Below are 13,280 nucleotides of genomic sequence, written 5' to 3'. Positions count from 1 at the left end.
ATAGGAGCGCGCCACACCAATGGTGAAAAGACATTCAAAGTTTTAATAATCTAAATGACTAATTCAGCACCCGCTTTGTGATGGCAAACCAAACTTTCAACATGAAAGGAGAGTCTATTACTGCTGTAAAGTGGGGCAGGCCGCGGAGCTGGAACAGAGACGACCGCAGTATAATGAGGTAGGGAATGGAGGTACGTAAGTAAGAGGATCAGAGATCTATGAACCTATAATGCAGGCTAGCGTCAAGGAGCAATAGACGAAGAGGCCGGATTCAGATGTACATTGTTCGATCAGAAGCCACTAGTATTTAAAATGAACCGCAACATTTATTGACAACACGTTTGGCGATTAGACACCGTCAAACGATTCTTCACGGGGACGATGGAGCCATTAAGTACGCCGGGAGATGATTCCCCTCCTGATGGAGTCTAGAGGCTGGTGGTGGTGCGACATTGGATGGAGTGCCTTGGCCCTGGAGGACATAATCTCTTCCTTCGCAGACAGGGGCAGCTTAATCCTGGGGTGGAAGGGGATGGAGGAGGGCTGAGTCTCGATGAAAACAACAGACAAGCGACAGGCGGGAATGACTTTATTTATTATATATTTAAATGATTATATTTATACACTCAGTGGCGAGCAGTCGTACTCCTGTTAATGCATGAGGTCCTGATTGGTTGAGAGAGAAAGGGGAGGGGCCTGGGATGACTGCATGGGAATTTAGAACCCGACATAGAGCTGTGAGGAATAGAAGGGGATTGTCGTCTTCCTGATAAATTTTTCTTTAGCTGCATTTGTGGTCATCACCGGACACCATTCATTCAAGAGGGGATATTGCTGTTATTTCCCCATCAAAGGCCCAGTCGACAGTCAGTATCTTCAAAGGATCTTAGATGATTTGGAAGGTACTAATGGCTGTTATTTATGTACGAGGGAGGGAAATGATGCCGTGTTGCACTAATGGACTCAACCGGCTGTGAGGGTCTCTCCTTTATTTATTTATTTTTTTGCAATTCGACATTTAAATCCAATCAATGTATCTTCCTCTGTGTTTATCATGGCCGTACAGACAGGCTTAACATTTGTTTGACTGTGCATCTTGAAGTGAAAAATCTTTTCCCTTTTAATCTCAATATCTATATCCTCTATATCCGCTGTGCATCTCTTCGCATAATCCTCCGCCTCGAATCGTATTGTCATGCATATAACTTGTCTAAGCTACAATCAGCATCTCTGGCTCTTCTCTCCGGGTTTGTGTCCTGAAACTGAGCGCTAGTCTGACGACAGTTGCCTTTACCATTTGCTGAGCTTTGCAGCACAGAGAAGCCAACTTCCTGATAGTTATACTGTTAACTAGGATCTTGAATCAATGCAAAACCCTCTACGTTGTCCCAGGCAAGCCTCCAAAAGACTCTAAACACATTAAAAACGATTGGGTTTTATGTTTGAAAAAATAAACGTCATTGGATAAAAATGTGTTTTCAAATATTATTGTGAGCCTTCTATTAAGCCTGGTGTAATAAATAAATCATATTTTAATGCTTGTATTTATCCTCCTGGCTCCTCTTGTAATTGTATTTCTTTTGTAAACACACGCGTCCTCACGATGTATTAGATTAATATATAACATTACCTTATGTGTTTCCCCCCAACGCAGCGAGTTTTGAAGTGGAGCTCACGTCTGCGTGTGTTCACACCAAAAGCGAATATTCACGCCGCAACAACTTTACTCACGCAAATCTGGTTGCGTAAACTTCAAAACACTCTTGCGAGTGTAGGGGGAGGGGCTTACCTCTTGTGAACGCCAAAGTTTCTTTCAACCAATTCATGCTCAACCATCACCAAGATAACCGCCACCATGAGCCTTTACTTGTCGTTGAAGTACCAGAGACGTCGGAGAACCTGACAAAGTTGTGTAGGATTCATAATATCATCCGGAGGCGCACACAGCTTTTGGCGGTGATATTATTATACATTATATAGCTATAGCGTTCACGTTTTTGGTGTGAACGTTGAGTCCCGATAAAGACCGGGAGTCTGCGGAGGTGTCCCTCTGTCTACAGCTGGGACCGGGAACCAAACAGACAGACTCTTTGTCAATAGCTTATGATCCTGGATCACAGCCTCAGATCAGGGAGCCGAAAGCTTCCCTGTACAGCCTCTCCGTACTACAGAGGATGTGATGTATTCACGCTTTCTACACCGGCATCACTGGAGCCATGCTGTCTGCACAGGGGTCCTCTCTAACCATCGTGTCCTTTTCCCCCCCTTATGGAATTAATTAGCCTGAGGTTGCTGAGTCACCCACTTTCTCACACACATGCACGCACGCACAAACACACGCGCACACACACATAAGAACACACAAGAACACAAGAACACGCACAGACACAGTCAGCTGCCCATCTCCCATCCATTATCTGGGTTCCCTCCAGCTACCTGTCTCCAGCCCTTGTCACCATTCTACTGGGCTCAACCGCTAATGGAAGACAGCCATTCTATTTCTGCCCCAGTTGTTCTGGCTTTGTTATCGGGCCATCCGTACCTTATCTCAGCGAAGGGGAAAAGAAAGACGCAGAAAACATCTTTGTGTTGATTTGGCATATTTGAACAGGCAGACAAAAGGCAAATTAAATTTTTGGTAGCCCAACACGCTTCCACATTTTGTAGGCCGTTAGTCATTGTCCAATCGAGATGAACATCGCACTGTGTGGTGCAATAAATCATCGTCATCGCGGGCTGCACCCTCTCTACACAGGCCAGGACAAAAGACTCAATGATTCATTTTTGTGTACGTTTTGGGGAATCATTTACCATCTCCTCTGATCCGCTGCCATCCCCTGAGATGTGATGTGATGTGTGTCGGCTCAAAATGCGTTCTGTCGCTTTGGCTGATGCTGTGTGGTCTAGCTAAAGAGCTAACTCGTAGCACACATGGTTGAGCTGGAGCTAGGCAGGATGGCGGAGGGCTGATTCAGTTTAATGTGCAAAGGGGGAGAGTGTGAGCGGGCCCTGCAGAGTCATCTCCCCACTCCGGGGGCCACGGCACAGAATGCACTTCATTTGGGTTGAATATTTAATGTCACATTTATGGATTGCATTTTTAATGTCACAGTAGGTTCGCTAACAGGGTTTCTGGTGGCTGGTTTTGTTTCGCCTTTGTTTTCTTGAGTTAAAACGACGACGAGAGAGCATCTCCTTTCCCCCGGTTGTCATATTAGTCGTGACAAAAACGGCTCTGTTGCCTGGATACCGGGCGTTGATAACCTGCACTCACTGATCATAGTGTGATGATCGCTCCGTCGTGATGAAGGACGTAATGGCCTGCTGTCTTCGTGACTTACCCTCGCTTTGTGCGTAGTCCGCGCGCCTCCTGAGATTACTATAGCCCCCCACAGAGCGATGACTTGATCAGGCTCTGGTCCGTGGCGTGTATTACATCACCTTCATCCGTGTTCATCCGTGTGCTGAGGGTACCGTAGTCAGGCGCTCAGTAGAGTTGGCAGATGTATTTGAGGTGGTTTATTTAACATGCCTAGCATATCACACTTATGACAACCATCAAGACAACCAGCCTGGTTTACTGAAGCTTTTGTTGTCGTTAAAGGGTTCAGGGCAAAGGGAGCAGTGGAAACCCAGCGTGCGAGGGAATCTACCCTCCCATAAAACAAGATCGTCCCGGTTGTTTTACGGCGGTCGAGATTGGCAGTCGGGAAAAACAAGGAACCACAACGGCTTTGTGGCTCGGCTATAAATAAGAAATATCGGGCTCATCAAAATCCAAATGAATACACTTTTATGAGATACTTTATTAGTGCCGTTTACGGTCACGTGATGGTCTGTTCTCAATCAGCTCACCGCGGGGCTGTTACCTGGGAGTCCTTCTGCTCTGTCCTCCGAGCCGCAGAGACCTGTCCACCGAGGAGTGGTGTCTGGGCCGACCACGGAGGGATTCTTCTCACAGAAGAAGAGTGAGGCCGCGCTTGTCTTTCACCGAGACAGAGTCTCGGTGAGACAGAGTCTAGTCTTTCATCTAGACTCTGCATAGCCTCGGCCCTTGCCTCCCCACACCCCTCTTATGCACTTATTGTATGTTGTACGTCCTTGCAGTAAAAAAAAAAGCATTAAAGCATTGTGTAGCATCTCATCCTAGCTATCTTTGTTGTATACAGGGAATGGGTTAACCTAGTGATTGTTAGTGCTTGGCACTTGGCTCTATGAACGTCCTTACATGTACCAACAGCGATATATCTTTTCTCTTTCTAACAAAAATACTTACTGTAAATTGGTTTGGATAAAAGCATCTGCTAAATGCAAATGTAAATGTGAGGTGTGGGGCATTCAGGAAGTGTGTTCAACCTGTGTTTGACCTCTCAACACCAGACTGAGTCTGGTCATCGGAGAATACTGGATGTTTGTCTTTGGGACTACAGGCCAGAACGCAGGTCTGAAACTTTTCCATACTTTACCGCTGGGAGCCATGTTGTATATCTGACCTTGGATGTCTGACAGGAAGTCTCTCATCTGGAAACTCTCCAGATTTCCATTTCACAGTCAAATCTCAAAGCGTCTCTCTGGGAGGACCGGGCTCCAGCTAAGGGGCTCTTCTGCCACAGAACGGCGAGCTGGAACGGCTGTTTCATGCTTGTGTTGCTCCAGCTTGCTCACCACCGCCTGATGCTTCTCACACAACACTAACTAGTTGTTTTGAAGACCGGCACACTGACTCTTTAACCTTCCAATTTTAACTTCTATAAATACCCTTGTTGTTTTTCCAGAAACTAATGTTTTGTCAAATTGATGTCGGCAGCACCCACACAAACATAACAAACAAATAGGGAAGGGAAGGGAGTGTGGAAGTGTGGAACATGGTGTTGTGTCTCCGTCTAAGGGAGGCTGGTTCTGTGTAAGTGAGGAGAGATTCATGCTGTCACGGGGCTGGCTTGGATAAGCGGCTTCACCCTGTCAACAGCTGTGATCGGAGCTCCAGCCAGCTTGTTTGTTGAGGATGAAGGAGGCCCGGTCTTTGCACTGTGCTGAATCTGTTTCAGACCGTGTCTAACCAGATCTTCCCCCTTGTCAGCGCAATTCTTTGGGAAAGGCATTAGGAAATTTATTGACGTTGTGTTTTGGGAGTTAGAGTCAGAATGTGTATCCAGTAATATTTTAGTAATTTCATCACTTGGTGTTTCACACTACAGCCTCCTCGTTCACAGTTCTTTTTTCTTTTTTTTTTCAGTTCAGTTTGGACATTACATCTTGAACATATCTGGGACATTTTTTTCTTTTTTTTACATTGAATGCAGTAACTGACATGAAATAAAAAATACAAAAGACAAAAATGAACAGTGCAAAGTATAATGAAACAGTCTGACAGACAAACAAACAAAGACGAAACAAAGAAGAAAAAAAAAGAAAGGTACCATTAAGAAAATCACATTTAAGGGAGGGGGTGACCACTGATTAAAAACTGTTATTTAACTAATCGCAACCTTATGCCGTGGAATATACTTATTCTCTACTTATTCTAAGTGTGGTATGTGTCTTGACATAGTCCAGAAAAGGTCCCCATATTTTATTGTAGTTTTTTGCTGATCCTTTCAAAGAATATCTTATTTTTTCAAGTTTGAGGAAGTAAAGAACGGGTTTACAGTCCTTCCATTTGATCAAAATCAGCCGCCTGGCCAGGAGCGTTAGGAAAGCAACACTATTTGATTGCGCCCTAGTTAGACCCAAATTATCAGGTACAACCCCTAATAACCCAACCAAAGGGCATGTGAGATTGGCTGTCCCATGAAGCCTGATATTGTGTCAAAGATGGATGACCAATAATGAGCTAGCTTTGTGCAAGACCAGAACATGTGGGTATGTGATGCTGGATTGCACATCGATCACTCCTCGTTCACAGTTGACGGGCTCTTCCATTCAAATAATACAACTTTTGTCCTTTAGTCCTGGTGCGGTGGATAACATTATGCATGTATGGGCCCAAAGGGAGGACATTTTTATGGGCCCAAAGGGAGGACATTTCAGTGAGACTTTATCATTTCTGATGAAGGTTTTCTCCAACTGTACGTGTTTCTGTTCTCGGGCAGTATTGTTAACTCTTGATGTATGGCGTTTTTCATTTTAAATTCTCCATCCATGTCTTTCGGTATTTGTCGACATCGAGCCAAACCATAAACTGTATTGGTTCCACTGCCAGTATCTGCAGTTCTCGCTAAATCAAATCCTGGAGAACTAGTTTAGTTCTGCTGTAATATCGTGTTGTCTACTTGGGAATGCATCTTATATTAAAAGCATCAAATCAGTTTCACACAGTGTGTGTGTGTGTGGTGTGTGTGTGTGTGTGTGTGTGTGTGTGTGTGTGTGTGCTTGACTGTGTGTGTGTGTGTGTGTGTGTGTGTGTGTGTGTGTGTGTGTGTGCTTGACTGTGTGTCTGTGTGTGTGTGTGTGTGTGTGTGTGTGTGTGTGTGTGTCGGTCTGTGTGTATGTGTGTGTGTGTGTCTGTCTGTCTGTCTGTCTGTCTGTCTGTCTGTCTGTGTCTGATGTTCTGTGTGGGACTAACCCCCCAGCCAGACGACTGAGCTCCATGTTTAGACACTGCCAGGACAGGGGAGCTAAGGTTAACTGGGCTGGTTGGTGTTCTCATCCTTCTCTATCTGCTATTGGACATCCTGCTATTGGCTCAGCAGGGCAGCAGCACCAGGAGGGGGGTGTCTGACACCTTGGTCAATGCCAGAGCGGGACTCAGATCGATTACGCTCTGGAAATCGGCCAGTGCTGAATTCTCTAGTGCTGGACCTGTTCACAGTGTTTGATTTATCACTCGATACCTTTGATTTGTGACTATGGATGTGTGTGTGTGTGTGTGTGTGTCTGTGTGTGTGTGTGTGTGTGTGTTTGTGTATGTGTACATTGCGTGTGTGTGTGTGTGTGTGTTTGTGTATATGTACATTGCGTGCGTGTGCCTGTGCGCTCCAGGGTTTCCTGTCATACTCATTGTACCAGCTGACATGCACGGGAACACTTGGCCTAATATAACCTTTTGCTGCAGCAGCCCGCTCTAGAGGCCTGCGTGCGCCATGGATGAATGCACCAGGCCAACCGGCACAGGCAGACCGCGGCCCCAACGGGCAGACCGCAGAGGGAATGGTGGGCACTCTGTATTTGCATATGTTTTGTTCTTCCGGTGGGGTGAACACTCACACACTCACACACTCACAGAGATACATGAGATTCTATGTGTCTGATATGCACACAGATTTGCACAACCAGATACAGCCTGGACCACGACAACGACAACGGATGCAGATACACAAAGACACGAGAATCAGCGGAAGTTATAACGCACGTACAAAGTCCTAAAAATAACAAGATTAATCAGTTTCTAGAATGCCCGGGGACGGAGGCGAGTGCAACAGCATCATTTATTTGAATCAAGGTTTATTCAGCGATTGAATGCGAGTTGATCGTATTGGGACTGGTTAGGATGGCTTGCTTCCCTTTGTCAGCCTGACTTAAGTGGAACCAGGAATGGGTTTTGGGAGGTTTAGGATGGGTAACGATGGGGGGGGGGGGGGGGGGGGGGCTGATGAAATGTTGAGTAACACAATGTGTATCCCGCCCATGCCCAAACACACAACAAGCACACTATCCTTCCTTTGTCTTGATCACCACAGATCAGAGGGGCTGACTTGACACGCCCGCGATCACTTTCCTTTGAGGACCGACAATGAAAACACCCATGTAGGCGAACACACATACACATACATATACGCACGCACGCACGCACGCACGCACGCACGCATGCACGCACACACACACAGATACGCATGCACACACTCTTGGCTGTCAAGTAAGGGTTGTCATCGCTGGTGTTCTGGTGCCAATACATGGGCTGGAAAGGCCGTTGCTGGCACAACACAATCTGCTGTAGCTGGAACAGGCGAATTGGAGGGTAGCTGGCTCTGCCCTCGCTATACACACACACACACACGCACACACACACGGGCATGCACGCAAGCAGGCAGGCATACACGTACAGGCACACAGACAGACACACACACACACACACACACACACACACACACACACACACACAAACACACGGATACACACAAACACACACACACATACATGCACAGACCAAACACACACACACACAGTCACACACACACACACACACACACACACACACATACACACACACACACACACACACAAACAAATACCTAGGCTTGACTGCAGGCGCAAATGGAATGCAGTGCAAACATTTTCATAAACAAAAAAATAATTTGTATTGGTTATTTAGTGCGCACACACATTCTCACAGAGGCATACACAAATTCACACACACACACACACACACACACACACACACCCCAGCGGCCGCCTGCCCAGTGTCCCTCAGTGCCGGCACCTCAGAAGACAAGAGCCCTCATTGGAGGGGAGGGACTTGGGTCTTATGAAAGGTGGAGAAGCTATTTCAGCCTGAAGTGGGGCCAGAGGAGGCCCGGGGGCCACGCTGCGCTCCGCCCAGTGAGAAGGAACCCAGATTTAAATGCTAAACCAATGCAAATCGGAACGTGAAAGGGCTGTGCAATATTTCAGACCTTGAACTGATTCCCAGATAAAGAGACTCCCCCCGAGGAGGGAACGGCGAATGTTAATCTCGTCTCCATACATATGAAATCAGCACAAATGCAAATCCCGCATCCCGTTCATGGATTTTTATAGTCAAACGAAACAATGGGCGGGAAGAGATGGGAAAGTCATGTCGCAGAGAAATGTGATGCAAAGGGAGGTCGCAGTCGGGAGGTCACAGTCAAGGCGGTACGGTAAACCCACGCGTCGGACCGCCTTATCGTGGTACAGCCCTCTCTTCACACGTAAAGGTCTGGGTGTGGCGTCCCAGGACCCGGTGAGGCCCCTGGGTCGTGTCCCCCTTGGTCAGGTCTTTAGTGCAGGACTCCTGTCCAACAATCGAGACCTTAAAATGTAATCACGCAACAGGCCTTTTATCTCAAGGACAGACGGCTATCCTGAATCTGAAGAATGAACGACCATTTGGGGATAGTTTGGTTCTAGATTTTGCAAGGTTATGCTTGATATAAATTGTATTCTAGACCTTCAGAGAGGTGGACATAAAGAAAGTAAAGAAATGCTGTAAAACAACTGAGGTAGGACTTGCTGACCCTGTCCTGAAATATATTTGGTGCAACATAAATATAAACATAAAAAAATTATCTTTGTCGGACACATACAGAAATGTAATGAGGGAGAGGGATGGAGGGGGGCAGAGAGAGAGGGGGGGGGGGAGATAGAGAGAGAGAGAGAGAGAGAGAGAGAGAGAGAGAGAGACTTAGGGAGCGTGAGAGACTTAGGGAACGAGAGAGAGAAAGACAGGGAGGGAGAGGGACAGAGTGGGACTCAGGGAGAGAGACTCAAACGGAGAGAGAGAGGGACTCAGAGGAAGAGAGAGAGAGAGGGGAGCGATAGAGAGACTCAGAGGGAGAGAGGCAGAGAGAGGGAAATAAATTACATCAATTGCATAAAATAATCAGAAGATAGTAGTGTTGTAACCATTTTTTGCTGGTCGGGTCGTCCGTCAATGACAAGGAGAGGGATCGGACCGAGTTTGCCTCGCTGCATCGACCGGCCCCTCTGAAGCAGCGTCCTCAGAACCCGAGACATCGTTTTATATTTGCGCAGGGAATCCATCGAGTCAAGGTGCCGCCCGAGCAGAATTTCAATTTCTCCCTTTCTTCAAACAGCATCTGGCTGTCAACAAATGCTGTTGGACCATACAAAGCTTTGACTTTCCTTCCTATTTCCTCCGCCAATCCTCTAGTGGAAGAGGAATAAAAGCTAAAATCCCCAGGCTTTTTGTGCGCGTGCGTGTACGTGTGTGTGTGTGTGTGTGTGTGTGTGTATGTGTGTGTGTGTGTGTGTGCGTGCGTGCGTGCGTGCGTGCGTGCACTTGGGGAGTTCTGTTAAGCTTCACCTTGTCTGTGCAGGTGCCTGTGTAGATAGATAGATAGATAGATAGATAGATAGATAGATAGATACTTTATTTATCCCGAGGGAAATTCAAGTATCCAGTAGCATAAAACATAAAACATACATTAAACATACATTAGACTAAAATTAAAATATAAAATTAAAATATAAAATTAACAGTAGCTGCAATAAACTTCAAATTAAATTAAAATATAAAATAAAATTAACAGTAGCTACAATACAATAAACGGTGCAGACAGTAAACAGTGCAAATGAAAATAAAACAGTGCAGATGGAAGTAGAACAGTGAAAATGAAAGTAAACCAGTACAAATGAGAGTAAAAACAGTGCAGATGGATGTCCAAAATACAGATATAAATAAATTGTCCATTGTCTATTATCTATTGTTGTTGTCCTCCCTGCCCTTACTGGGAGCTGTTGTACAGTCTGATGGCCAGGGGGACGAAAGAGTTCTTAAGTCTATTAGTGGAGCTGGACTGGGACAGCAGTCTGCCACTGAACACACTCCTATGCCTGGTGAGGATGTCGTGCAGAGGGTGGTGGGTGTTGTCCAGTATGGACAGCAGTTTGTCCAGGGTCCTTCTCTCTGCCACTGTCACCAGAGAGTCCAGCTCTGTGCCCACTACTGAGCCAGCTCTCCTCACCAGTCTGTCCAGTCGACCGGCGTCTCTCTTCCTGCTGCTTCCTCCCCAGCAAACCACAGCATAAAAGAGCACGCTGGCCACCACAAACTGGTAAAACATCTGCAGTAGTTTTTGGCAGATGTTGAAGGACCCCAGCCTTCTCAGGAAGTACAGACGGCTCTGCCCTTTCCTGTGAACAGCTTCCATATTTGCTGTCCAGTCCAGCTTGTCGTCCAGCTGCAGCCCCAGATATTTGTAATTCCTGACCACCTCCACATCGACCCCCTCGATGGACACGGGTTGGAGATGTGGTTTCTTCCTTCTGAAGTCCACCACCATCTCCTTGGTCTTGGAGGTGTTCAGCTGCAGATGGTTGGACCTGCGCCACCCCACAAAGTCCTCGACCAGGCTCCTGTACTCCCCCTCCCTTCCATCCTTGATACAGCCAACTGTTGCAGTGTCGTCCGAGTATTTCCGCACGTGGCAGAGCCCAGAGTTATACTGGAAGTCAGATGTGTACAAGGTGAAGAGGACGGGAGAGCGCACGGTCCCTTGTGGTGCTCCGGTGCCGCTGACCACAGTGTCTGACGTGCAGCCCTTCAGTCTGATGTACCGTGGTCTCTCCGTGAGGTAGTCCGTAATCCATGTAACCAGGAGTGGGTCCACCCTCATCTCTGTCAGCTTGTCTCTCAGCAGGAGCGGCTGGGTGGTGTTGAAGGCGCTGGAGAAATCAAAAAAACGCGATCCTCACAGCGCCACTCTCCTTGTCCAGATAGAGAGTGGGCCCCATTGGAGCAGATAGAGGATGGCATCCTCCACGCCCACCTTCTCCTGGTATCCAAACTGCAGTGGATCTTGTGCGTGGTGGACCTGGGGTCTGAGGACATGGGGCAACAGCCGTTCAAATGTCTTCATTATGTGTGACGTCAGTGCTACTGGTCTGAAGTCACCCGGCTCCCTGGGGTGTTTTTTCTTAGGAACCGGGATGAGACATGAAGTCTTCCAGAGCACTGGGACCCTCCCCAGCTGCAGGCTCGGGTTGAAGACATGCTGGAGTGGCTCCCCCAGTTCAGCAGAACAGGCTTTAAGCATCCTTGGACACACTCTGTCCGGGCCTGCTGCTTTCCTTGGACGAAGCCTCCTCAGCTCTCTGCTCACCTGATCCTTGGTGATGGTGGTGGGGAGGGGGATTGAACTGTCCATGGGTGTGGAGGGTGGGGTGGGGGTGGTCTGCAGTCTGAGGTGGTGGAATTGGGGGAGGTGCGTATCAAACCTGTTAAAAAACAGGTTTAGCTGGTTTGCTCTTCCAGCATCCCCCTCTCCTGTGATGCTGCCCTTCTACTTGCAGCCTGTGATGGTTTTCATGCCATCCCAGACCTCCCTCAGGTTGTTTTGCTGCAGCTTCTGTTCTACCTTCCTTCTGTAGTCCTCCTTAGCCTCTCTCAGGTGGACCTTGAGTTCCCTCTGTACGCTCTACACAGCTAGTGTTATATAAAGAGTATAAAAGTTTACAAAAACACACTTAAGTTACTAAAAACAACACGACACGCACGGAGCTACTGGATAAGCGTCCTGCTCGCGCCAGCGCCGGAAGTTACTGTGTGTGTGTGTGTGTGTGTGTGTGTGTGTGGAGATTTGTGGTGTTTTCTATTGTGATTTTTTTTTTATGACCATCGACCTGACAGGTTCTCCCGCTCTCTCTCTCTCTCTCCCTCCCCCCTCTTCCCCTCCTCTCCCCCTCTCCCTCCATCTCCCATCCTCTCTCTCCCTCTCCCTCCATCTCCCATCCTCTCTCTCCCTCTCCCTCCATCTCCCATCCTCTCTCTCCCTCCCTCCATCTCCCCCCCCCCTCCGTCCCCCCCTCTCTCCCTCTCTCCCCCTCTCCCTCCATCTCCCATCCTCTCTCTCCCTCTCCCTCCATCTCCCATCCCTCTCTCTCCCTCCCTCCATCTCCCCCCCCCTCTCCCTCCTCTCCCCCTCTCCCTCCATCTTCCTCCATCTCTCTCCCTCTCCCTCCATCTCCCCCCCCCCCTCTCCGTCCCCCCTCTCTCTACCCCCTCTCCCAGAGGACACAGCGTTCGAGGCGGGCGTGCGGGTGCAGATCCACAGCCAGGCCGAGCCTCCCTCATCCACGAGCTGGGCTTTGGCGTTGCCCCGGGCTTCCAGACCTTCGTGGCCACGCAGGAGCAGAGGGTAGGTGGTCCTCCGGTCGGGGGGCCTCTGCTGCGCAGGGAGATGAAGCGCACGACCCCCCCCCCCCCCCCCCCCCCCCCCAGCGGCTTGTACGAGGAGAGGGAGAGGGGGAGGGAGAGGGGAGGGAGAGGGGAGGCTCATCTCCATATCTGCCCGTCCGTGCGTCATCTGGTCCGCGGCTCCGTCCGCGATGCCGGCTATCGCTTTTGTTTGGGGTTGAATCGTGTGTGTGTAGTTATGTGTGTGGTTTTTAGCTGCGGGGATTGTGTGTGGGTGTGTGTGTGGGTTTGTTTGTTCAGTGTGTGTGTGTGTGTGTGTGTAGGTTTGTGTATGTGTGTGTTTGAGTTTGTTTCTGTGTGTATGTGGTTTTGTGTGATTGTGATTTTTTTATTCTGTGTGTGTTTCTGTGTGTGTGTGTGTGTGTGTGTGTGTGTGTGTGTGTTT

General features: G+C 48.3%; 1 protein-coding gene across 1 annotated transcript in view; it reads left to right on the top strand.

Annotated features, from left to right (window-relative positions):
• asic2 (acid-sensing (proton-gated) ion channel 2) overlaps positions 1–13,280 on the top strand; it is a gene marked incomplete at its 5' end in the record, with an annotated part of 276,492 nt that overhangs the window by 245,634 nt on the left and 17,578 nt on the right. The window contains 2 exon segments of the mRNA XM_084488803.1: positions 12,710–12,766; positions 12,769–12,836. Of these exon segments, the coding sequence (XP_084344929.1) occupies positions 12,710–12,766; positions 12,769–12,836 (125 nt within the window).

The sequence above is a fragment of the Micromesistius poutassou genome, assembly GCF_964030765.1.
Source record: "Micromesistius poutassou genome assembly, chromosome: 1".
NCBI lineage: Eukaryota > Metazoa > Chordata > Actinopteri > Gadiformes > Gadidae > Micromesistius > Micromesistius poutassou.
Note: the sequence above shows the minus strand (reverse complement) of the source record. Positions and strands in the feature narration are given on the sequence as shown.